At 40.8% G+C, this 24803-nt stretch overlaps 1 protein-coding gene across 2 annotated transcripts in view; it reads left to right on the top strand.

Annotated features, from left to right (window-relative positions):
* Positions 1-21179: 21179 nt before the first annotated feature.
* LOC112219324 (pappalysin-1-like) overlaps positions 21180-24803 on the top strand; it is a 126587-nt gene continuing 122963 nt past the window's right edge. For both annotated transcript variants that reach the window (XM_042302314.1, XM_042302313.1), the window contains exon 1: positions 21180-22042. In XM_042302314.1, the coding sequence (XP_042158248.1) occupies positions 21652-22042 (391 nt within the window). In that variant the 5' untranslated portion in view covers positions 21180-21651. The remainder of the gene's footprint in view (positions 22043-24803) is intronic.

The raw sequence follows: 24803 nt of genomic DNA, 5'->3' as shown, positions 1-24803 counted from the left end.
CTAGGTCATCATTGAAAATAAGAATGTGTTCTTAACTGCCTTGCATAGTTAAATAAAGGTAAAATAAATAAAGGTTCTCAATAAGAAATAAAATGTTCTTGTTTCAAGTGAACTGGTAATGAGGACACGCATACATACATGGCGCACACACACACCATTAAAATTGGAGTGCTGTTTGATTATAAAACCTCAATAGCTCTGCATAATAATATTTTACAGGGAGTGGCTTTAGGCCTGCCCTTTTTCATATTGTCAGCTCACCAAACAGATCAGAACTTTTAGGGTCTGAATCAAACGGCCCAGCAAATCTCTCTCGAACACACTTTTGGGTAACATTAGCCAACCCTCAAACTAACATACTTTAGCCATAAAGCTTCACGTATAGACTCATATACCTAACTTCAGAAGTTAGGGTGATTTTAATGTCACCTGTTCAATACAGATGAAATGTCACATTGTAGATGGTTGTCCTATTGGTGGATCCTCATCTAGTTTTTAGACAATTTTTACAATTCTATGTCGATCCAGTGAAAGATTTTGCCTTCCCTCAAGCTACACTTTCGTAATACCATATGTTTTGAGTAAAACCAAGTCATTTTTCTTTCTATGGACCATATCCCATTGTAGGCTACCATACATTTTTTTCTGAAAATGTTCCATCCTTCCTCACCCAAAGATGGATGAGTCTACTCCAACGAAAAGGTTCCAGAGACCTTCCAAGAAAACGTCCTTCCTTCTCCTTTCTTGGAATGCGTTCAGGTTTCAGCCATCACTCGAGCGAACGTGGCCTGTGCCAAGTCTCTGGGGTTCGATGCCTCGACCTGGTTAATGCCACCGCAGAAACCACTCTACTTTGTGCTTTTATGGACAAGCGTCACTGCGACTGTATTTCAAGTAGGCCGACTAATGAGGCTTTTAACCATCTCCATATGGACGAGCCCTACTGACTAGACGAGACTGAGTATGGGGCAGACGCGTGTGTGCTGCTGACTGGGCCAAAGTTTGACTCTGTGCCCCTTACACATGTAGTTAATTCGCTACAGGCAGGAAAGTTAAACCGAGAGCAAGTCCTTGAGTATTACTGTATCCCACAGAGCACTACGGCGGTGGTGAAGTTGTAGTTTGATGACTAGAAACATGTTAGTTCTGTAGGTTCTGATTTAGAGATGTCACAATAGACACACAGTATCGTCAATGATTGGTGATCAATGATTGGTGAGAAAGTTCCTTTTTTAGAATTGGACACACGAGACATTGAAGCATAAACATCAGCTTCTTTTGTTCTTTTGTGTCAACTTCAAACGGCTATCTGTGTTAGGTTTATTCCTGCATGTCTTTTGCCGTCACTTCAAACGAATCACAAATTCATCTAATTTGCACGTCTGGTTACTGTCTGAGGTCAAAATATTTCCCTCAAGGATAAACAGCAGTGACTCAACCAAGAATCTCCACCCTGTTACATTGTGAGCCTAATCTCTCCAGTAAAGACAACCTCACTTCTGATGCAATAGGGGTCAAATTTGTCCTGTCATGGCACTGGCTTGTGAGAGAACTGATGGCTGAATGGATGGAGCTCATTGGATTTGTCTCTATCATGTGTTTGAGATTAGGGCAGCCTGGGAAGAGGTGAGGGTGCCAACAGTTTGGCCTTGTGATTCTGATTAGCTTGTTGATTCAGTGTTGATTGTGTCCAGGAGCAGAGGGGGCTAGAGAGGGAGGTAGAGAAGATAGAGATACGCCTCACTGAGCTTAACCGTTTTGCCAGCTCATCCTTCAAAGGATCTTTCTCTTTTTGTCTGCCTTTTCCTTCTTTCTGCCTTTTCCATTTTTGTGTCTCTCTTGTGGTACCTCTTCTCATTTCCCCTCTACATTATGTCTGTCTATGTACAGTATCTCTTGTGTCTCTCTCTCTCTGCTATAAGGTGGAGTGTTTTATGCATCAGTCGTGCTTCAGTACCAGTGAATGATTTAAGGAAAGTATGTGGGCCATATTGTGAGGTAAAAGAGTGAGTGTGATTCTCCACTTCACCTGCCAGCTTCAATTCCTTTCTGCAGAGTTGATGTTGACTGAAATGACACTTTGTGTGTTGGTTGGTCAGTTTCCAGAATTGTTTGAGTGATAAATTAGGTGCCCAATGATGGGGCACAGCAATCTAATAGTGCTTGTAATGAAAATGCATTTAATATGTTATGGGAAGCCAAAATTAGTTTGATGGTATGTGTGTCGAGGCTATAACATTAAGTGTAACCTAATGAGAAAATAGAGCAACATTGGGTATAGGAATAATAGCAGCGTTTACCTCAGCATATTATGCTGTCATTGTGATCTGGTGAGCAGAGGACAAAATAAGAAAAGTTGTTTGTAAAAGATGTTGTCAAACATGATTTGTTTCCTTCAAATTGAGTTAGTGAGTGACTAAGCGGAAACTACGGTTTCTGTATTAACCTTTTTGAGGATGAGTTGTTGCGATTCGCTGCCAAAAAGCTTGGCCTTGTTTGGATGTGAGCAGGAAATGGGAGAGATATAATGTGATTGGAGTGTAGGATGTCAGGTATTCTCTCTGTGGCAGCCAAGATGAGAAGGAGATGGACAACGCGGTCCCTGTCGCTCTGGGGCTAGCGGCTATGACTAATAATTGATGTATCGCTTAGATAAGGAAAGGACTGGAGGAGTTTGCGGGAAAAATAATGAGGAATTGGTCAAAGTGAAGGGTTGCAATGACTGCAGTGGGCATCTCCCAGGACTCTTGGGGTATAAATATGATTGTGTGATAGTCATAGGAAATGTCCAGATAAAGTAAAGTAATGAGTCATAACATAATTAGGAATCATTTTTGAATTGCAGTGGTAAATGCTGTCCCTTTTTACTTTGTCACCATTTTTATATAAGAACACTTTCAAATGAAAAATAACTTGTTGGGGAAACAATCTTTCATTTAACTTATTTAATAATAAAACATAAGTCATTTTTATACTGCAAAACATATATTTGTATGTATTTTATAAACTACTGGGGGCTAGTAAATTGTCTTCACCCACAGGTGATATCTGTGTGGAGGTGTAGTGACATGTTGGGATTTAGAGAATTATATATTATTTTGAAGGCTAAGCAGTGAAAAAGTATTTAATATACTGTATAGATCAATAAAAGGATATTTAAAATAGGTCGCATGAGTTGAATACCTCATGATAAGCTGCAGACCATATTTACCAAGAGTTTATCTATATATTAGCTGCCCATTTACCACCACAAACCGATGCTGGCACTAAGACCGGACTCAACAAGCTGTATAGGGCCATAAGCAAACAAGAAAATGCATGTTCAGTTTCTTATGGCTGGTGATTTGAACGCAGGGAAACCGAAATCCGTTTGACCTCGTTTTTACCAGCTTGTCACGTGTGCAACTAGAAGCGACAAAACTCTAGATCACCTTTACTCCACACACACAAATGCATACAAGGCCCTACCTCAACCTCCCTTTGGCAAATCAGACCATAACTCTATCCTCCTGCTTACAAGCAAAAAGTACCAGTCACACGCTGAATGTGGGTGTAGTCCAATGAAGCGGATGCTAAACTACAGGATTATTTCGCTAGCACAGACTGGAATATGTTCCAGGATTCATCTGATAATTTTGAAGAGTTTACCAGATCAGTCACCAGCTTAATTAATAAGTGGATCGACAACGTTGTCCCCACAGTGCATGTGCATACCCCATCCAGAATGGATTACAGGCAACGTCCGCACTGAGCTAAAGGCTAGAGCTGCCGCTTTCAAGGAGCAGGACGCTAATCCGGATGCTTATAAGAACTCATGCTACGACCTCCGAGCCATCAAACAGCAAAGCGTCTACAGGACTAAGATCAAATCCTACTACACTGACTCTGACGCTCGACCGTTGTGGCAGGGTTTGAAAACTATCACGGATTACAAAGGGAAACCCAGCCGCAAGCTGCCCAGTTACTTGAGCCAGCCAGATGAGCTAAATGCCTTTCTATGCTTGCTTCAAAGACCAGCAACACTGAACCATGCATGAGATTACCAGCTGTTCCAAAAGACTGTGTGATCTCGTGTTCCATAGTCGATGTGAGTAAGACCTTTTGTTAATAGGTTAACAAGGTTGCAGGGCCAGACCGAATACCAGGACACATACTCTGAAAACCTGGTCTGAGATGCAAAATGTGTTTCAAGCAGACCACTACAGTCCCTGTGCCCAGGAATTCCCAGGTTACCTGCCTAAATGACTATCGCCCCGTAGCACTCACATCTATAGCTATGAAATGGTTGGTCATGGCTCACATCAACGCCATCATCACGGACACCCTGGACCCACTCCAATTTGTACAATGCCCCAACAGATCCACAAATGACTCAATCACTGTTGCACTCCACACTGCCCTCACCCACCTGGACAAAAGGAATGCCTTTTTAAGAATGCTGTCCATTGACTACATCTCAGCATTTAACACCATAGTCCCCTCCGAGCTCAGGACCCTGGGACTGAAAACCTCCCACTGCAACTGGATCCTGGACTCCCTAATGGGCCGACCCCAGGCGGTGAGGGTAGGCGACAACACATCTTCCACACTGACCATCAACATAGGGGACCCTTGGTGTTTGCTTAGTCCCATCCTGTACCCCCTGTTCAACCACAACTGTGTGTGTGTGGTAGTGGCGCACAATTCCAATATCAACATCAAGTTTGCAAACGACACTATGGTGGTAAGCCTGATCACCAATGACTGAAACAGCTGAAACAGGTCTGAGACCTGGCAGTGTGGTGACAGGACAACAACCTCTCCCTCAACGTCAGCAAGACAAAGGCACTGATCATGGACTACAGGAAATGGAGAGTCGAGTATGTCCACATTGATGGGGCTGTAATGGAGTGGGATGAGAACTTCAAGTTCCTTGGTGTCCACATCACTAATTTATTTTAATTTTATTTATTTCACCTTCATTTAACCAGGTAGGCCAGTTGAGAACAAGTTCTCATTCACAACTGCGACCTGGCCAAGATAAAGCAAAGCAGTGTGACAAAAACAGTTACACACAAACGTACAGTCAATAACACAAAATAAAAGTCTATGTACAGTGTGTGCAAATATGCCATAGAGGCAAAATAATTACAATTTAGCATTAACACTGGAGTGATAGATGTGCAGATGATGATGTGCATGTAGAGATACTGGGGTGCAAGAGGATAAGTAACAATATGGAGATGAGGTAGTTGGGTGTGCTATTTACAGATTGTCTGTGTACAGGTACAGTGATCCGTAAGCTGCTCTGACAGCTGATGCTTAAAGTTAGAGAGTGAGATACAACACTCCAGTTTCAGTGATTTTTGCAATTTGAACCAGTCATTGGCAGCAGAGAACTGGAAGAAAAGGCAGCCAAAGGATGTGTTGACTTTGGGATTGACCAGTGAAATATACCTGCTGGAGTGTGTGCTATGGGTGGGTGTTTCTATGGTGACCAGTGAGCTACGATAAGGCGGGGCTTTACCTAGCATAGACTTATAGATGACCTGAGCCAGTGGGTTTGGCAACGAAAATGTAGTGAGGGCCAACCAATGAGAGCATACAGTTCACAGTGGTGGGTAGTTTATGGAGCTTTGTTGACAAAACAAATGGCACTGTGATGGACTACATCCAGTTTGCTGAGTAGAGTGGTGGAGGCTATTTTGTAAATGACATCGGCGAAGTCAAGGATCGGTAGGATAGTCAGTTTTACGAGGGTATGTTTGGCAGCATGAGTGAAGGAGCCTTTGCGAAATAGGAAGCCAATTCTAGATTTAATTTTGGATTGAAGATGTGAGTCTGGAAGGAGAGTTTACAGTCTAACCAGACACCTAGGTAATTGTAGATCTCCACATATTCTAAGTTCAAACTGTCCAGAGTCGTGATGCTAGTCGGGTGGGAGAGTGCGGGCAGCAATCGATTGAAGCGCATACACTTAGTTTTACTAGCAGTTAAAAGCAGTTAGAGGCCACGGAAGTAGAGTTGTATGGCGTTGAAGCTTATTTGGAGGTTTGTTATCACAGTGTCCAAAGAAGGGCCAGATGTATACAGAATGGTGTCATCTGCGTAGAGGTGGATCAGAGAATCACCAGCAGCACGAGCAACATCATTTATATATACAGAAAAAAAGTCATCCTGAGAATTGAACCCTGTGGCACCCCCAAAGACTGCCAGAGGTCCCGACAACACGCCCTCCGATTTAACACACTGAACTCTGTCTGATAAGTAGTTGGAGAACCAGGCGAGGCTGTCATTTGAGAAGCCAAGGCTATTGAGTCTGCCGATAAGAATGCGGTGATTGACAGAGTCGAAAGCCTTGGCCAGGTCGATGAAGACAGTTGCACAGTACTGTCTTTTATCGATGGCGGTTATGATATCGTTTAGGACCTTTTAGTGTGGAGACGGCTGAGATGACTGAGGTTAAATATCTAACATTTTGAAGTATAGAGCCATAATTTTCAAAAAAGTTGCTTTACTTTCCCAATAATAGAGGGCACTGTATATCTTAAAAGTATGCCTACATTCAGATATACTGTTGAAGTCTGAAGTTTACATACACCTTAGCCAAATTACATTTAAACTCAGTTTTTCACAATTCCTGACATTTAATCCTAGCAAAAATTCCCTGTTTTAGGTCAGTTAGGATCACCACTTTATTTTAAGAATGTGAAATGTCAGAATAATAGATAATTATTTATTTCAGCTTTTATTTATTTCATCACATTTCCAGTGGGTCAGAAGTTTACATACATACACTTAATTAGTATTTGGTAGGATTGCCTTTAAATTGTTTAAATTGGGTCAAACATTTTGGGTAGCCTTCCACATGCTTCCCACAATAAGTTGGGTGAATTTTGGCCCATTCCTCCTGACAGAGCTGGTGTAACTGAGTCAGGTTTGTAGGCCTCCTTGCTCGCACACGCTTTTTCAGTTCTGCCCATACATTTTTTAAATGATTGAGGTCAGGGCTTTGTGACGGCCACTCCAATACCTTGACATTGTTGTCCTTAAGCCATTTTGCCACAACGTTGGAAGTATGCTTGGGGTCATTGTCCATTTGGAAGACCCATTTTGTGACCAAGCTTTAACTTCCTGACTGATGTCTTGATATGTTTCTTCAATACATACACATAATTTCCCTTCCTCATGAAGCCATCTATTTTGTGAAGTGCACCAGTCCCTCCTTCAGCAAAGCACCCCCACAACATGATGCTGCCACCCCTGTGCTTCACGGTTGGGATGGTGTTCTCCGGCTTGCAGGCCTCCCCCTTTTTCCTCCAAACATAACAATGGCCATTATGGCCAAACGGTTCTATTTTTGTTTCATCAGACCAGAGGACATTTCTCCAAAAAGTACCATCATTGATTCCATGTGCAGTTGCAAACCGTAGTCTGGCTTTTTAAGGCGGTTTTGGAGCAGTGGCTTCTTCCTTGCTGAACGACCTTTCAGGTTATGCCGATTATAGGACTCATTTTACTGTGGGTATAGATACCTTTTGTACCGGTTTCCTCCAGCATCTTCACAAGGTCCTTTGCTGCTGTTCTGGGATTGATTTGCACTTTTCTCACTGAGGTACATTCATTTCTAGGAGACAGAACGCGTTTCCTTCCTGAACGGTATGAGGGCTGCGTGGTCCCACTATGTTTATACTTGCGTACTATTGTTTGTACAGATGAATATGGTACCTTCAGGTGTTTGGAAATTGCTCCCAAGGATGAACCAGACTTGTGGAGGTCTTTGCTGCTTTCTTTTGATTTTCCCATGATGTCAAGCAAAGAGGCACTGAGTTTGGAGGTAGGCCTCGAAATACCTCCACAGGTACACCTCCAATTGACTCAAATTATGTCAATTAGCCTATCAGAAGCTTTTAAAGCCATGTCATCATTTTAGGGAATTTTCCAAACTGTTTAAAGGCACAGTCAACTTGTACACTTCTGACCCACTGGATTTTTGATACGGTGAATTATAAGTTAAATAATCTGTATTTAAACAATTGTTGGAAAAAGTACTTGTGTCATGCACAAAGTAGATGTCATAACTGACTTGCCAAAACTATAGTTTGTTAACAAGAAATTTGTGAAGTGGTTGAAAAATGAGTTTTAATGACTCCAACCTAAGTGTATGTCAACTTCTGACTTCAACTGTAGGTCTATAACAGTTTGGGTCTAGTGTGTCTCCCCCTTTTGAAGAGGGGGATGACTGTGGCAGCTTTCCAATCTTTGGGGATCTCAGACGATACGAAAGAGGTTGAATAGGCTAGTAATAGGGGTTGCAACAATTTCAGCAGATAATTTTAGAAGGAGAAGGCCTAGATTGTCTAGCTCAGCTGATTTGTAGGGATCCAGATTTTACAGTTCTTTCAGAACATCAACTGTCTGGATTTGGGTGAAGGAGACGTGGGGGGGGGGGCTTGGGAAAGTTGCTGCAGGGGGTGCTGAGTTGTTGGCTGATGTAGAAAGCATGGCCAGTCATAGAACATGCTTATTGAAATTATTGTAGATTTATCGGTGGTGACAGTGTTTCATATCCTCAGAGCAGTGGGCAGCTGGGAGGGGGCACTCTTATTCTCCATGGACTTTAGTGTCCCAAAACTTATTGGAATTAGTGCTATAGGATGCAAGTTTCTGTTAGGAAAGCTAAGGCTTGCTTTTTCAAACTGACTGAGTATATTGGTTCCTGACTTTACTGAAAAGTTGCATCTCACAGGGGCTATTTGATGCTAATGCAGAATGCATTTTGTGCTGGTCAAGGGTAGCAGAGTCTGTTGTGAACCAAGGGCTATATCTGTTCTTAGTTCTACACTTTTTTGAATAGGGCATGCTTATTTAAGATGGTGAGGAATTAACATGGTCCACACACACCCACACAGTTGTGAGGAGGGCACGACAGTGCCTCTTCCCCCTTCAGGAGGCTGAAAAGTTCTGGATAGGCTCTCAGATCCTCAAAAAGTTCAACTGCACCATTGAGATCATGTTGACTGGCTGCATCACCACTTGGTAAGGTAACTGCAAGGCTACGGACTGCAAAGTGCTACAGAGGGTAGTGAGTACGGCCCAGTAAATCACTGGGGCTGATCTCCCTGCCGTCAGAGGAAGGTCCAAAAAATGTCAGACTCCAGCCACCCAAGCCGTCGACTGTTCGACCTCCAACTACATGGCAAGCAGGAACCAACAGGACCCTGAACAGCTTCTACCCCTAAACCATAAGACTGCTAAACAAGACTGCTAAATAGATAATCAAATGGCTACCTGGACTACCTGCAATTTATTGTCTCTTGCACTTGTTCTATGCACACACGTACTCTACCGGTCAAAAGTTTTAGAAGACCTACTCATTCAAGAGTTTTTCTTTTATTTTGACTATTTTCTACATTGTCGAATAATAGTGAAGAAATCAAACTATGAAATAACACATATGGAATCATGTAGTAACCAAAAAAGTGTTAAACAAATCAAAATATATTTGAGATTCTTAAAATAGCCTCCCTTTGCCTTGACAGCTTTGCACACTCTTGGCATTCTCTCAACCAGCTTCATGAGGTAGTCACCTGGAATGCATTTCAATTAGCAGGTGTGCCTCAAGTTAATTTGTGTAATTTCTTTCCTTAATGTGTTTAAGCCAGTCTTTTGTGTTGTGACAAGGTTTGGTCAATGACCAAGTCCCATATTATGGCAAGAACAGCTCAAATAAGCAAAGAGAAATGACGGTCCATGATTACATTAACACATGAAGGTCAGTCAATATGGAGAAATAATTATAGTTATTGAAGTTTCTTCAAGTGCAGTTGGAAAAAGCCATCAAGCACTATGATGAAACTGGCTCTCATGAGGACTGCAACAGGAATGGAAGACCCAGAGCTACCTCTGCTGCAGAGGATAACTTCATTAGAGTTACAAGCCTCAACGTGCAGCCCAAATAAATGCTTCACTGCGTTCAAGTAACATACACATATCAAAGTCAACTGTTCAGAGCAGACTGCGTGAATCAGGCCATCATGGTTGAATTGCTGCAAAGAAACCACTACTAAACGATACCAATAAGAAGAGATTTGGGCCAAGAAACATGAGCAATGGACATTAGACTGGTTGAAATTTGAATGAAGGGAAATGGCATTGTGTGCAATCATTAATCATACCATTAGTAAAAATAATAATAATGAAGAATAGATTTGAGCATGTGTGGCCTCCATTTCAGAAAATCCTAATTTTAACAAAAATGTCTCATTGGTGGTGTTACTCCTACTAGTGGTACAATGTTGTCATAATGGTAACACATATTTAGTCATTAAGCTGCCATGTTAGTTGGGAAGTCCCATTAGTTAGTCCCATTTAGAATGGGAAGTACCCAAATGCATTTATTTTTTATTTTTACAAGACTAAATATTTTTTCCAAAAGGCCAAGCCCAAATGCCGCCGTAATTCAAGAACAACCCTTAGGCATTAACTGATGCACCAGGCACAATTACAAGCACTGAAAAATTGCTTTTCCTGAACACTTGTATTGCAAGGAGGTCATTCCACGAGTAGTGCCTTTTGTGTTGTGTAATTTTGTTCATTTTCACCTAATTTTAACTTTGTCATAAAGAGCACGTGCTCAACTTCATTAAACATGTTTTCTGATTTTCAGAGGTTAAATTTGAAAAAAAATAACTAAAAGGTGATTAAAGTTTCAGGGTTGACTGTAACAAGGTTGACAGTTTCATTTTAAATCAGCCATAACTCCCCTTGTGACTGGGGGTATTGAAGCTTGTTGTGTGCAATTGAATATATGCTTAAAAAAAAATGTAACTTTAAAGCAGTTACCCATTAAACGCTATGATAGGAGAAAACAACTGAGGATGGATCAACAACATTGTAGTTACTCCATAATACTAACCTAAATGACAGTGAAAAAAAGGAAGCCTGTACAGAAAAAAAGATTCAAAAACATGCATCCTGTTTGCAATAAGGCACTAAAGTAAAATTGAAAAAATAAATAAAATATTTATGTCCCGAAACAGTTTTATGTTTGGCTTAAATCCAACACATCACTGAGTACCACTCTTCATATTTTTAAGCATGGTGGCTGCATCACAGCCAGTTCACCCGTGTTACAAGTCAGTGTTCGACTCCATCCATGTCGGGAGATGACGTGGAAACTGGCCACTAGGGGCAACAGTGAGCAATGAGTGATTCTAACATGTATTGACTCAGGAGTGTGAATACTTTATGTAAATTTGATATTTCTGTATTTCATTTTCAATAAATTTGCTAATTTCTAAAAGGATGTTTTCACTTTGTCATTATGTGTAGATGGGTGAGAACATTTTTTTTTTGTAATCAATTTTAAATGCAGGCTGTAATACAACAATGTGGAATAAGTCAAGGGCATGAATACTTTTTGAAGGTAGTAAGATGAAATGTCCTGCTGAACTGGCTGCCCTTAGATGCTAAGCATGCGTAACTGACAGCTGTCGTAAGCATTAGAAAAGATTAGATATGACTTATGGTTGTATTTTTGTCATGTGAAATGGTTCTTTGGTGTATTCTTAGTTAATATGTAATACATAGTATAGTACATGGCACGGAATTCCAATTCTCCTTTCTCCTTCACAGAAATAACCAAAAGTTTTATGGCAATTCTCCATGCGTAATGGTTTTCATAGAAACATGTATGGCCGTTAGCCCTGGTATGATTTTGTAGGTGGCATGGGATTATATTCTTAAAAGCTTTAATGGGTGTTCTACAGCATTATTTTTTTTTTAGAAGGATTCAGGTTCTTACAAGGTCCCAGCATGTATCAATTGTGGCTACAGGTTTAGGACACTCATTTCATCATTAATTACAATTTTTACAGCTGGTGTAACATTACCCAATTGAACTGTATGTCATGGAATGACCTTTTCACCACTTCTTTCCGCGGTGCCGTGTAATGTATATATTTTTCCTCCTCTGCATCATCCTGAAAAATAGAGAGAGCATTTAGGTTTGCACTTTATCACAGTGGCAGATTAAGCCCAGTGCATTAATGGATTATGGTGGACAGTGACTTTTTCCTGTTTGACTTGAGTCAGTTGACCATTCAGTCCCTTGGATTACAAATATTATTCTCCCAGCAACAGTGGTAGATGGGGATGGTGGGGATATACTTTAGGCGGTGTATGCACGCACACACATACACACACACACACGTGCATTCCTCTGCCCATGCTGTCTCTCTCAAGGCTGTCACTCCCCTCCCAGATTGTTCTGCTCCATGCAAGAATTAAGATGTAATCTGGCCATAACAACCCAAATGCCTATGCGTGGATTGGAAGTTGAATGGTAATGGTAATCTTAACTGCATCAGTTAACCGTATCAGATCTCCCAATATGCTTTTTCCAGATACAAATTATTATGCAATATAAAACCAGCGATGCACCATTGCATTAAATTGCATGATGCTCATTGCTCTGACACAATGTGCTGGATACATGAAAGCATCTCCTATTTTTCAGTAGTAGTGGCAATATCCGGAATGGCAGCATTGTTGTTTTTTATTTCCAACCCTGACCGACCGTTGACCTAAACTACTATCCATGTAAGAGGGCTATTGCAGGCCAGGGTTGCTAGTTTCAGTTACTAAATGGCACGAGCGGAACAATGACTGACAGCATCACAGGTCCTGGGTTAAGATGGGATGCTATCATCCCTGTATAATTGTCAGGCGTAGAGCCAATTGTCTGATTATAATGTGATTGATACTGCACTAGAAGCATGCCTGTTTTTTGGTGGCAAGTTATAGTGAAATTGAGAGGAAACGTCATCCCTTCAAGCACACTGCCACGGTTCTCCCCAGTTGATATATAGTGTGGGGTAAATTGAGCCAAAGGGTTAGTTGAGCCACCCCTTGTTTCTAGGAAACACACAATTTATCATGTGACCAAATATTTTGGAAAAGGCCATTTTATGGAGTCTGAAGGAAGAAACACTGAAAAATTGGTAAGTAAATTAGTTAAAAAAACAAAAACATTTTCAGTCTAATTAATTTGTGTTATAGTTTTCATGATGCTTGTGTCTAAACCAAAGTAGATCGTTGTATCCCTCTTGTTGTGTTCGTTTCATATAATTCTGTGTTCCCGGTCCAAAAACAACCGCAGGTGTACAAAAGTTAAATAACACACCCAAAATCGTATGAAAATATGCATAGTATTTTTTTACCACGTGTCATGCATATGAACTCAAGATAGTGTCACAGAGCAGACATCATGTCCTGTGTATAAAAACATAAAACAAGCAGGGGTTTAGCCATTGAGGTTCTTGAGAGCGCAGCCAAGGAAGTGAGAGAAGGGAAGAAGTTGATTTGAGCAGTAACAAGGGATGAAAAAAGTAGACTGAATGACACTGAAGAGGTACATTGACAAAACAAAACGAACATGTACCCATGTACTTGCCTATGATTTGGCACAATCGAAACAACATCCTTGTCCCAGACAAATGGTCAAGAAATGGCAGTGTAAGTGACAATGAACAAAGAGATCTACAGTGGAAGTCGGAAATTTACATACACTTAGGTTGGTGTCATTAAAACTTGTTTTTCAATCACTCCACGAATTTCTTGTTAATTAACCAACAGTTTTGGCAAGTCGGTTAGAACATCTACTATGTGCATGACACAAGTAATTTTTCCAACAATTGTTTACAGACAGATTATTTCACTTATAATTCACTGTGTTACAATTCCAGTGGGTCAGAAGTTAACATACACTAAGTTGACTGTGCCTTTAAACAGCTTGGAAAATTTCAGAAAATGTCATGGCTTTAGCAGCTTCTGTTATGCTAATTGACATCATTTGAGTCAATTGGAGTTGTACCTGTGGATGTATTTCAAGGCCTACCTTCAAACTCAGTGCTTCTTTGCTTGACATCATGGGAAAATCAAAAGAAATCAGCCAAGACCTCAGAAAAAACACCACAAGTCTGGTTCATCCTTGGGAGAAATTTCCAAACGCCTGAAGGTACCAAATTCATCTGTACAAACAATAGTATGCAAGTATAAAAACCATGGGACCACGCAGCCGTCATACCGTTCAGGAAGGAGATGCGTTCTGTCTCCTAGAGATGAACGTACTTCGGTGCAAAACGTGCAAATCAATCCCAGAACAACAGCAAAGGACCTTGTGAAGACACTGGAGGAAACCGGTACAAAAGTATCTATATCCACAGTAAAACGAGTCCTATAATCGGCATAACATGAAAGGCTGCTCAGCAAGGAAGAAGCCACTGCTGCAAAACCGCCATAAAAAGTCAGACTACAGTTTGCAACTGCACATGGGGACAAAGATCGTACTTTTTGGAGAAATGTCCTCTGGTCTGATGAAACAAAAATAGAACTGTTTGGCCATAATGGCCATCGTTATGTTTGGAGGAAAAGGGGGAGGCTTGCAAGCCGGAGAACACCATCCCAACTGTGAAGCGCAGGGGTGGCAGCATCATGTTTTGGGGGTGCTTTGCTGTAGGAGGGACTGGTGCACTTCATAAAATAGATGGCATCATGATGCAGGACAATTATGTGTATGTATTGAAGCAACATCTCAAGACATCAGTCAGAAGTTAAAGCTTGGTCGCAAAATGGGTCTTCCAAATGGACAATGACCCCAAGCATACTTCCAAAGTTGTGGCAAAATGGCTTAAGGACAACAAAGTCAAGGTATTGGAGTGGCCATCACAAAGCCCTGACCTCAATCCTAGAGAAAATTTGTGGGCAGAACTGAAAAAGCGTGTGCGAGCAAGAAGGCCTACAAACCTGACTCAGTTACACCAGCTCTGTTAGGAGGAATGGGACAAAATTCACCCAACTTATTGTGGGAAGCTTGTGGAAGGCTACCCGAAATGTTTGACCCAAGTTTAACAATTTAAAGGCAATCCTACAAAATACTAATTAAGTGTATGTAAACTTCTGATCCACTGGGAATGTTATGAAAGAAATAAAAGCTGAAATAAATAATTCTCTCTACTATTATTCTGACATTTCACATTCTTAAAATAAAGTGGTGATCCTAACTGACCTAAAACAGGGAATTTTTAGTAGGATTAAATGTCAGGAATTGTGAAAAACTGAGTTTAAATGTATTTGGCTAAGGTGTATGTAAACTTCAGACTTCAACAGTATATCTGAATGTTGGCATACTTTTAAGATATACAGTGCCCTCTGTATTATTGGGCAAGTAAAGCAACTTTTTATTTATTTTGGCTCTATACTTCAAAATTTTTGATATTTAACCTCAAAGTCATTGTTTAAGTACAGACTTGTCACTTTCATTTGAGGGTATTTTCATCTATTTCAGGTGAACCGCATTTGTACATAGTCTGTCCCCCCCATTTTAGGGGAGCAAAAGTATTTGGCCAAATTCACTTGTGCATTAAAGTAGTAAAAAGTGAAGTATTTGGTCCCATATTCATAGCAACCAATGACTACATCAAGATTGTGAAAATGTGTTGGATATATTTGCTGTTTCAGAATAAATAAATAAATAAATTGGGGGGAGGGGGGATTATCAGGGGCCATGGTAACATCCACATTTATGTAGAAGTGTTTAAAAACATTTTATTCTTATTTACATTGTGACACAATATATTATTTACCATTAATTTATATTTAGAACAAAATAATCAAACAACCAAATCAAACAGCAAATGCATCTAACACATTTGAAGAGTCACAAGCTTGATGTATTCATGGCTCATATTCTAAAGTTTTGAAGTATAAAGCCAAAAGAAGAGAAAATGCTTCACTGTCCCAGTAATTACAGTGGGTCCTGCACAATATATCAACCCCCCATTCCATGAATTCAACTTTGACCTACCATCATCCACTTACCCCAGGGTGGGTCAATTTACCCTGTCCCATACCCGGGGTAAATTGTACCAAGAGACTACTTGTTTTTTCGGACAAGCTTTGTTTTTAAAACTTATGTTTACACAATGATTTTTTTCCAGGGCTACACAACATCCTGAAATATATGCAGATATCTTTGTTATAAATAACTTTTTCCCTTGATGGAGTGATGCTAAATGTAAATAGTGTTTATCAACATACCCCACTAAGAAGAGTTGAGTACAGGGCTTGAGGTCACTCAGTTTAGAATCTCCTGACCCAGACAAAAGATGAAACCGTACTCGCACGTCTCTACACCAACTGCTGGCGTCATTGATAGAATTGCAGTGCAATCAATGTAAGTGCCAATCTGAGCTAGAGTACAGTAGGTCTTGCAGGCCAAGACCCAGACCGACACAGAACAAGACTGTTTATGAGGTCACTAGAGAGCCAGAAGAAAGGGTGTATATATCTAGTGTATCGGGGTTGGAGAGGTAGACACATTATCCGTCGTCTTTGGCTAAGAAGTTTTTACTTAACACTTGAATCCTTATTCCAGGGTTGCCCTCTCTCACCATGTGTCATGTCCCCTTCCTAAGGCACAAAGGGAAAAATGTGGCCAACTTGCCATGACAAAGTCACAACACTGTATGAAGAGTGAGGCAAATATTTAATGTTTGTTTCCTCTTTATGGTAGGTGGCAATTTCCAGCTGTTGAAGCATACATTTACACCAAACAACCCACATGGTGACAAAAGGGAAGCATTGACATTCCTGACTGTCTCTGGGGAGAGCAATGAAAGAGTGCCATAAAACATCACGTTTGTCAACTTAGGTGGTGGGAAAATATATTTCCAAATACCCAGTCAGCAAAATTACATTACAAAGACATCTAAAAGACATTACAACTTGCAGCAATAATATTCAAAGTTGTCCAACCAACAGAATAAACCAACAGACCACTTCCACTACAATAACATTCTCAGTAATGGTTACCGAGAGAAAAATATATTGCTATGACTTATGTTGTTGATCTACCTTAGTTGAATGCACTGACTATAAGTCACTCTGGATAAGAGGGTCTGCTGAATGACCAACATGGGTATGTAAAAACAAACACTTGCAATGTATGCTGAGTATTATTCTAATGAGCTCCGCACCCAAACAAGTACACATTTGGTCAGACCAGACCAAATCATAGAGGCTATGTTTCACAAGTTTGAACAGAACAGTACCGTATGGCTCAGTACAGTAGAGTATGGTACAGGACAGTAGAGTTTTATTCAGTACGGTACAGCAGAGTATGGTACAGTAGTTTAATTCAGTAGAGTACAGTACATTTTAATGCAGTACAGTAGTGTTTAATTCAGAAGGGTAGAGCACAGTACAGTACAGTTTAGTTTGTAAAGTATCAAATTTATTTATATAACCCTTTGTATATCAGCTGATATCTCAAAGTGCTGTACAGAAACCCAGCCTAAAACCCCAAACAGCAAGCAATGCAGGTGTAGAAGCACGGTGTCTTGGAAAAACTTCCTAGAAAGGCCAAAACCTGGGAAGAAAGCTAGAGAGGAACCAGGCTATGTGGGGTGGCCAGTCCTCTTCTGGCTGTGCCGGGTGGAGATTATAACAGAACATGGCCAAGATGTTCAAATGTTCATGAATGACCAGCATGGTCAAATAATAATAATCACAGGCAGAACAGTTGAAACTGGAGCAGCAGCACGGCCAGGTGGACTGGGGACAGCAAGGAGTCATCATGCCAGGTAGCCCTGAGGCATGGTCCTAGGGCTCAGGTCCTCCGAGAGAGAGAAAGAAAGAGAGAAAAAGAGAATTAGAGAGAGCATACTTAAATTCACACAGGACACTGGATAGGACAGAAGTACTCCAGATATAACAAACTGACCCGAGCTCCCCGACACATAAACTACTGCAGCATAAGTACTGGAGGCTGAGACAGGAGGGGTCAGGAGACACTGTGGCCCCATCCGATGACACCCCCGGACAGGGCCAAACAGGAAGGATATAACTCCACCCACTTTGCCAAAGCACAGCCCCCACACCACTAGAGGGATATATTCAACCACCAACTTACCATCCTGAAACAAGGCCGAGTATAGCCCACAAAGATCTCCGCCACGGCACAACACAAGTTTTTAAAGTAGGGTACAATACAGTACATTATACTGTATTATACAATGTGTGGGTCTAATCCTGAATGCTGATTGGTTAAAACCACATTCCAACCGGTGTCTATTCCACAGGTTACCACTGGCTAACTCTAAACTTTTGTTATTGACCAAATACTTATTTTCCACCATAATTTGCAAATAAATTCATTAAAAATCCTACAATGTGGTTTTCTGGATTTTTTTCCCTCATTTTGTCTGTCATAGTTGAAGTGTACCTATGATGAAAATTACAGGCCTCTCTCATCTTTTTAAGTGGGAGAACTTGCACAATTGGTGGCTGACTAAATACTTTTTTGCCCCACTGTAAATGAATTCCAAACTCTGAAACGAGAGCACTGAATATCTCAAATTCACCATGCAGACTGATGAGAGAAATAAATGACCTGTACTTATGGATAATCAAAGAGAATGATGCATTACATACAGACATATACACAAAGCCCACAGACCGCAATACCTTGCTGTGCGGATAGTATGCATCCCCTTCCCCTCAGGAATGGTCTACCATGTAGCCAGTTATGCAGGGTTAAACAAATCTGTGGCCACCAGTCAGATTTTGACAGCAATTCTAAGAAAATTACAGATCAATTCAAAATGAGAGGCTGCAAGGACAAAACTCAATGCTGCAATGATGAAAATATCTCAAAAACCAAGAAATGAATTGCTAAAAACTAAACCAAAGAAGAAAAATAACGTAACAGTGTTTTGCTCTAAGTAGACCAGGTGTTCGGAGAAAATGAAAGCAATCCTGAAAAAGCACTGGCATATTCTGCAATCAGACACCTCTTCAAGGAGCCCCCACTGGTGGTCTATAAGCATGGTCGTAGTATTGGGGATATCTTGGTGAGATCTGACCTACCCCCTGAGCCCACTCAGACACTCTTGACACCCATTACAAATGGGATCCTGTGCACAGTGCAATAGCACTACAAAAACAACCTTCAGACACCCACATACAGGTTGAAAAATCCCTGTTAGGGGTGTCATATCATGCAAGACAAAGGGGGTAATCTCATCACCTGTTCATGTGAGAAAGCCTATGTCGGACAAACGGAAAGACAATTAAATCAACGCGTAGCTGAACACTGCAGCTCAGGTGTAAGAACACAGACTATCCAGTAGCAGCTCACTTTGTTGAAGCTAACCATCCCATCTCCCTTAAATACACATGCATTGAGCATGTTGCTCTACCAAGGAGAGGAGGTAACATTGAGATCCTACTACTACAGAGGGAGGCCTACTGGATATCCTGTTTAAAAACATTGACCCCTAGTGGTCTGAATATTGACTTTGATCTCAGGTCCTTCTTATGACCAGTTAAACTTTCTGTGAAGAGGTCTTGTAAATACATTTATTTTTTCTACAGCTTATCAGAGTACACCCAATATGTTTCCCCTGTTGATGATGCTTATTGTGCATTATGGTTGAACCAAAAGATTACATGTAACAATGTTTTTTTTTAATGAAATTGGAAATATTTAAATACATAGGTGAAATGAAATGAAACAATAATGTATGTTGATGCTAATGCTAATGATAACAATGGCATAATATATTCAATGTGCTGTGGGCTTTTAACAGTTTCACTCAATTCATTCCTGATCAACCTAGCAATTATGACACACCCCTCACTATTGTCATTGGTTGCACCAATTGCACTGTTTGTGTTCATAACCTGGTTCAAGCATTCCTGACATTGCCGGTGTTTTCGTCTCAGACCTAACAACACCCGTGCCAATATATCCTCCAAACACAAGCTTCTCGGGCATTATCGCTTAACTATACCGTACTTTACTGTATTGAACTATACTTTACTGTACTATACTTTACTGTACTATACTTTACTGTACTATACTTTACTGTACTATACTTTACTGTACTATACTTTACTGTATTGAACTATACTTTACTGTACTATACTTTACTGTACTATACTTTACTTGAATGTATTGTACACTGCTGTGTTCTATTGTACTGTGCTGTCCAAACTTGCGAAACATAGATGTCTATGTTTGGGATAAATCAAAGCCGGTCCAGACTGCACCAAAGAAATATGTCTATGATTGGGTTCAGATTTGGTCCGGTCAGGACCAAAAATGTACTTCCGTGGACTTTGAAATCAAGGCCAGTCCAGATTGCACAAAAGACAAAGACAAAAAAAGACAGCCAGTCTGGACAAAAAAAAAAAAACTTCTTAAAAATGTTGGCAATCGTTTGGTGCTTAGTTTACAATTACAATGCCGTTTTGCTGGTGGAAGTGCTGAACATCAAATGGTCAGTTCTATGGCTTTGTTTTAGTTATTAACCTAATGCACAGTATTTTACTACAGACATGGAAGGTTACAGTACAAGTGGGATATTAAACTGGAATTATAGATGTCATGTTTTTGGAAGGCTTTGTTGTGCAATTATCAAATCCGACTTCAGCCTCCTGGCCTACTCTTGAAAGAGAATGTTCCAATCCTGGGTGGTTACACAATTTCATTGATTACTGCTGAACATTTACGAGTTAAGACATGACATCCAACTTTGGTTTCATGTATTTGAAATAGGAAATCGTATAGGGATGGTATCCAACTGCATCAAGAGAATTGTTTGATGGCTCGTCACTTACCAGTCTAAGTCCTCTTGTTTTGCCTCAGAATCAGTGAAAGTGTAGAAAATGTGTTTAGATTGTTTGAATTGTTAGCCACTAGAGGGATACACATACGCTTTCCGAACTCAGTAAACCCCGTCCCATCACAATGTGCCATGGAAAAATGGAATTGCAATGAGTACCTGTGACTTCCCACTTCGGCTGAAAAAAAAAAAACACAGCCCGGAACATTCGAAACATCAGTTGCTCACTCTTAAAAAGACTTTCAGAGTAATTGCTCTTAAAGCAGACGCCCAGTGCTGGCTCTCTCTCTCTCCATGTGTCTCTGTTTCAGGCAAATCAATGAGGATCGCAATGCTTATTACTTCTGCAGCTCTCTCTCGCTTTACAAGATGATGTTGTGCATTTCAACTTTTGAAAATCAAAAAGCAAGTCAAGGAATTTTTCTTTAATAAAATAATGACAGGTCGGTTTATTTTCACTTATTTGGAATTTTAATATGTGGCATTTTGTATACTGTTTTGCAGGTGGGATAAGAAAACAGCAAAACGGTGTGACAAGCGTTTGGCGGACAATTGTGGGTTTCAGCGAGTAACTCATACAATCCATGGAGTGATGGGGGGCACCATCAACCTCATCCCCCTCTCTGATTGAGAACTTATTAGTCATCCCTTTGGTTTAATGAGACCTATTGAAAAGACACCGTGGAACATATGCATGAATCAAATATTCCTGTGTTCATTGAATCTCTCCAGAAGAGTCTTACTTTTACATGGGCAAGGAAAGGGGGTCGTGGCTTAACATTATAAAGGGTGACATTACAGTATGCTTCATGGGTTTATTTAGACTGAATCTACGGTTTGACAAGCGGCTGTAAAGAAAAAAACAAAAAACAAAGCGAAACTCAGGAAGAGCATTGTGGACCTACGAATTTTAGCCTATATTTATCAAATTGATTTCTATTCATTGCTCTTTTTAAAAGTGGTACCACCTCTTCTCCTGAAAATGAAACTTTGGACTTTTCCCTGGCTGCTTTGCCTGGTGATACTCATCTTATGTTTTGGATCAGAGTGCGGGACTGTCCGGAGAAAGGGGAGATCCAAAAGAGACTTGGTGCGTATCAGGGAGGCGAGAGCCACCTTTCCAGGGGCTTGTGCCACACGCCTGCCCCGGGGCAAACGCTCATTGCCCGGCTTGGAACGACGTGTACCTCGCCAGCGCCGGCGCTCCTCCCAGGCGGAGGAGAACTCTCCAGGTCGGGGGAAAGCTGTTTATTTTACCGGCAGGGGTGACCAACTTCGGCTTAAGCCGGGCGTGGAGATACCGAGAGGGAATTTTACGCTGGAGATGTGGATCAAACCAGAAGGAGGTCAACGATCTCCTACGGTGATTGCAGGTAGCCTACACAACTGTCACAGTTCACAAATTAATGAAGGAATGGTTTTATTAGTCTTATGCGACCTAAAACTCAACAGCATATTTAAAAGTTTAGTGTGAAACCTGCATATTGTATTAAAACCCACACATGAAGCAATGAAGTAGGCTATGTTAGTAAATCAAATTAAAGTCATAACTCACCTTTAGCTTTGTAGGCTATTATTATATAATTGTTTAGATCAAACCATGCACGGTTGTCACAGTAAAACAACATGCACTCATAAGTGAGTTGAGAGTTAATTTCAGAACTCATCCGCGCCAATGATGTAATGCCTTGAAAATAGCAGTATCAGAGATTTCATTCTAGGTTATTCATACAGTATGTGTATAAAATCCATTCATTACAACGAGGACCTCTGTAGTAACATAACCTGTAAACGAAAATCGTATCTGAGCGATATGCATGCATAAGCATATACTTGGGTAGGATAATTCAGATACGATTTTCGTTCACAGGTGAAATTACTACAGAGTTCCTCATTGTAATGAATGGATTTTATACACATACTGTATGAATAACCTGGTATATTTTTTGAAAATTTCATTCTATGAACTTTCATGCGTAAAATGACTCAAATATTGGGTATAACAATTGTAGATAAACTAGCCTATTTTAAGGTTGTTCGATATTGGCATTTATACTGCATCACTTGATTGACAGGTGATGTCATCGTGCGTAGAAATTGTGTTATTTATGAGGCGTCTGGCTATTTTAAACTATGATGTAATGCTAGAAACGTTGAATTCGTGGGCACGTCACAGCAGGCAAAGGGGGAGAGTGAGAGAAATATGTTTTATTCTGAAGTGACTAGAGAGCACTGTGCGTTCCGCAAATCCAAAATGCTTCCCAATCGACACTTCTGGATTGGCTGTGGAGGTTACGAGACCGGAATAGAGCCGCGGAGTGGCGCGCTATGAGCGTCCGAGATCCCCCAAACCCAGCCGCAGACATAGGCTATGCGCGTAACATTAGGTGACTCTAACTTTGACACAATTAACATTAGCTGACGCTAACATTGACGAAATTAAAACCCTCTAATAGATTGGGGGGTCTTGGCAGTACAGTCTATAGATTTTAATATGTGGTTTAAGCGTTGTAAAGTGATAGGAGGGAGAAAGTAGCCTGCTTCATCCACGCACAACGCACCTTGTGAATGTTATGTGAGTCGTCTCGGATATCCGAGACCTTGCGCAACGTAAACTAGGCAACGGCACACGGTAGCCTACATTGCCGGAAAGAACCCGTCTGTAGAGACTATTGTGTGAGCGAGCACAGAACATTATTGAGAAGACACCGAGCTCGCAAAACTATTTCATGTTATTCTGAAATCCACAATGCCAAATCTTTGACGGCATTTCTTTCAAATGTAGGTCTATGTACTGTTTATATATTTCAGTGTCTGTGCCACTGCTTCTGATGTAGATTCGATCCCATGGGCTGCCAACAGGGAGCGTAGCAAACAACTGGCTGCTTGTGTGCAGATGCGTACTATTGTAGTTTACCCCTTGTGAGGCACTTACCCTTGAGAAGGGAGGGTTTCACACACACAGACACACACACTTCTGCTAAGGCAATCTTGATTAATGTGTTGTTTAGCATAGTATGTTTATTATGATAGACCTGTTATTGTACTTAGTGAAGGCCTCTCATGGACTGAGACACACATACTGTATATTCTGGTCTACTGTACCATCCCTGTTTTTGCGTGTAAGTGTGTTGTGTATTTGTGTCTGGATGTGTGGCTACCCCAGCTTTCCCAAACTTGGTCCTTGGGACCACAAGGGATGCACCTTTAGATTTTTGCCCCAACACTACACAGCTGATTCAAAGCTTGATGACTAGTTGATTATTTGAATCAGCTGTGTAGTGTAAGGGTAAACCAAAACGTGCACACCTTGCCTCCCAGAGGACCAAGTTTGGGAAACACTGGTCTAGCCACTGGACACACTGGTTGAGTCAATGTTGTTTCCACATCATTTCAATTAAATGACATTGAACCAACTTGGAAGATAAGTTGAATTGAAGGCTGTGCCCAGTGGGTAGGAGTAGAGCTGGGACAATAAACCACAAATTATTAACACCGACCACTTATTGTGAACATTTTGCTGATATCGTTCATTACGATAAATAACCTATACTGGAGACATGCATGTAAAGTTTGAAATGAAATGTTAGCTAGTATGGGTGATTGTTGATGGAACAATTGATAGCTACAATATTTCAAGTCGTAGTAGCAGTAGTTTTAAGGGTAATATGTTTTTAAACAAAAACAACATTATGAACTTAGCGTTCAATTTATCATTATAGTCATAATTCAGTCAATTTATCGGGATATAGATTTTTGCACATATTGTCCTGGTCTATTAGCTACGCTCTTAGCTACACTCTTTGGCTATCCCCCCAGGAGAACCCTTTTTGGCTCGAAGTAGAACTCTTTTGTGTTCCACGTAGAACTACATGGATCCCAAAGGGTTCTACCTGGAAACAAAAGGGTTCTACGCGGAACTATAAAGGGTTCTCCTATGGGGACAGCCAAAGAACCCTTTCAGGTTCTAGAGAACACCTTGTTTTCTCAGAGTGTAGGTTTGGTCTGGGGTTGGGGGCAGCCTAAGCCAGACCCTTATTAAATTCTCTCTAGGCATTTCAACTCGTTGGGGAATCTGTTGAGAGCTTTGTGATTCAGATGAATGTCTTAGCTCAAAGGAGTAATGTTATATCA

Source organism: Oncorhynchus tshawytscha, linkage group LG20, assembly GCF_018296145.1.
Source record: "Oncorhynchus tshawytscha isolate Ot180627B linkage group LG20, Otsh_v2.0, whole genome shotgun sequence".
Lineage (NCBI taxonomy): Eukaryota > Metazoa > Chordata > Actinopteri > Salmoniformes > Salmonidae > Oncorhynchus > Oncorhynchus tshawytscha.
Note: the sequence above shows the minus strand (reverse complement) of the source record. Positions and strands in the feature narration are given on the sequence as shown.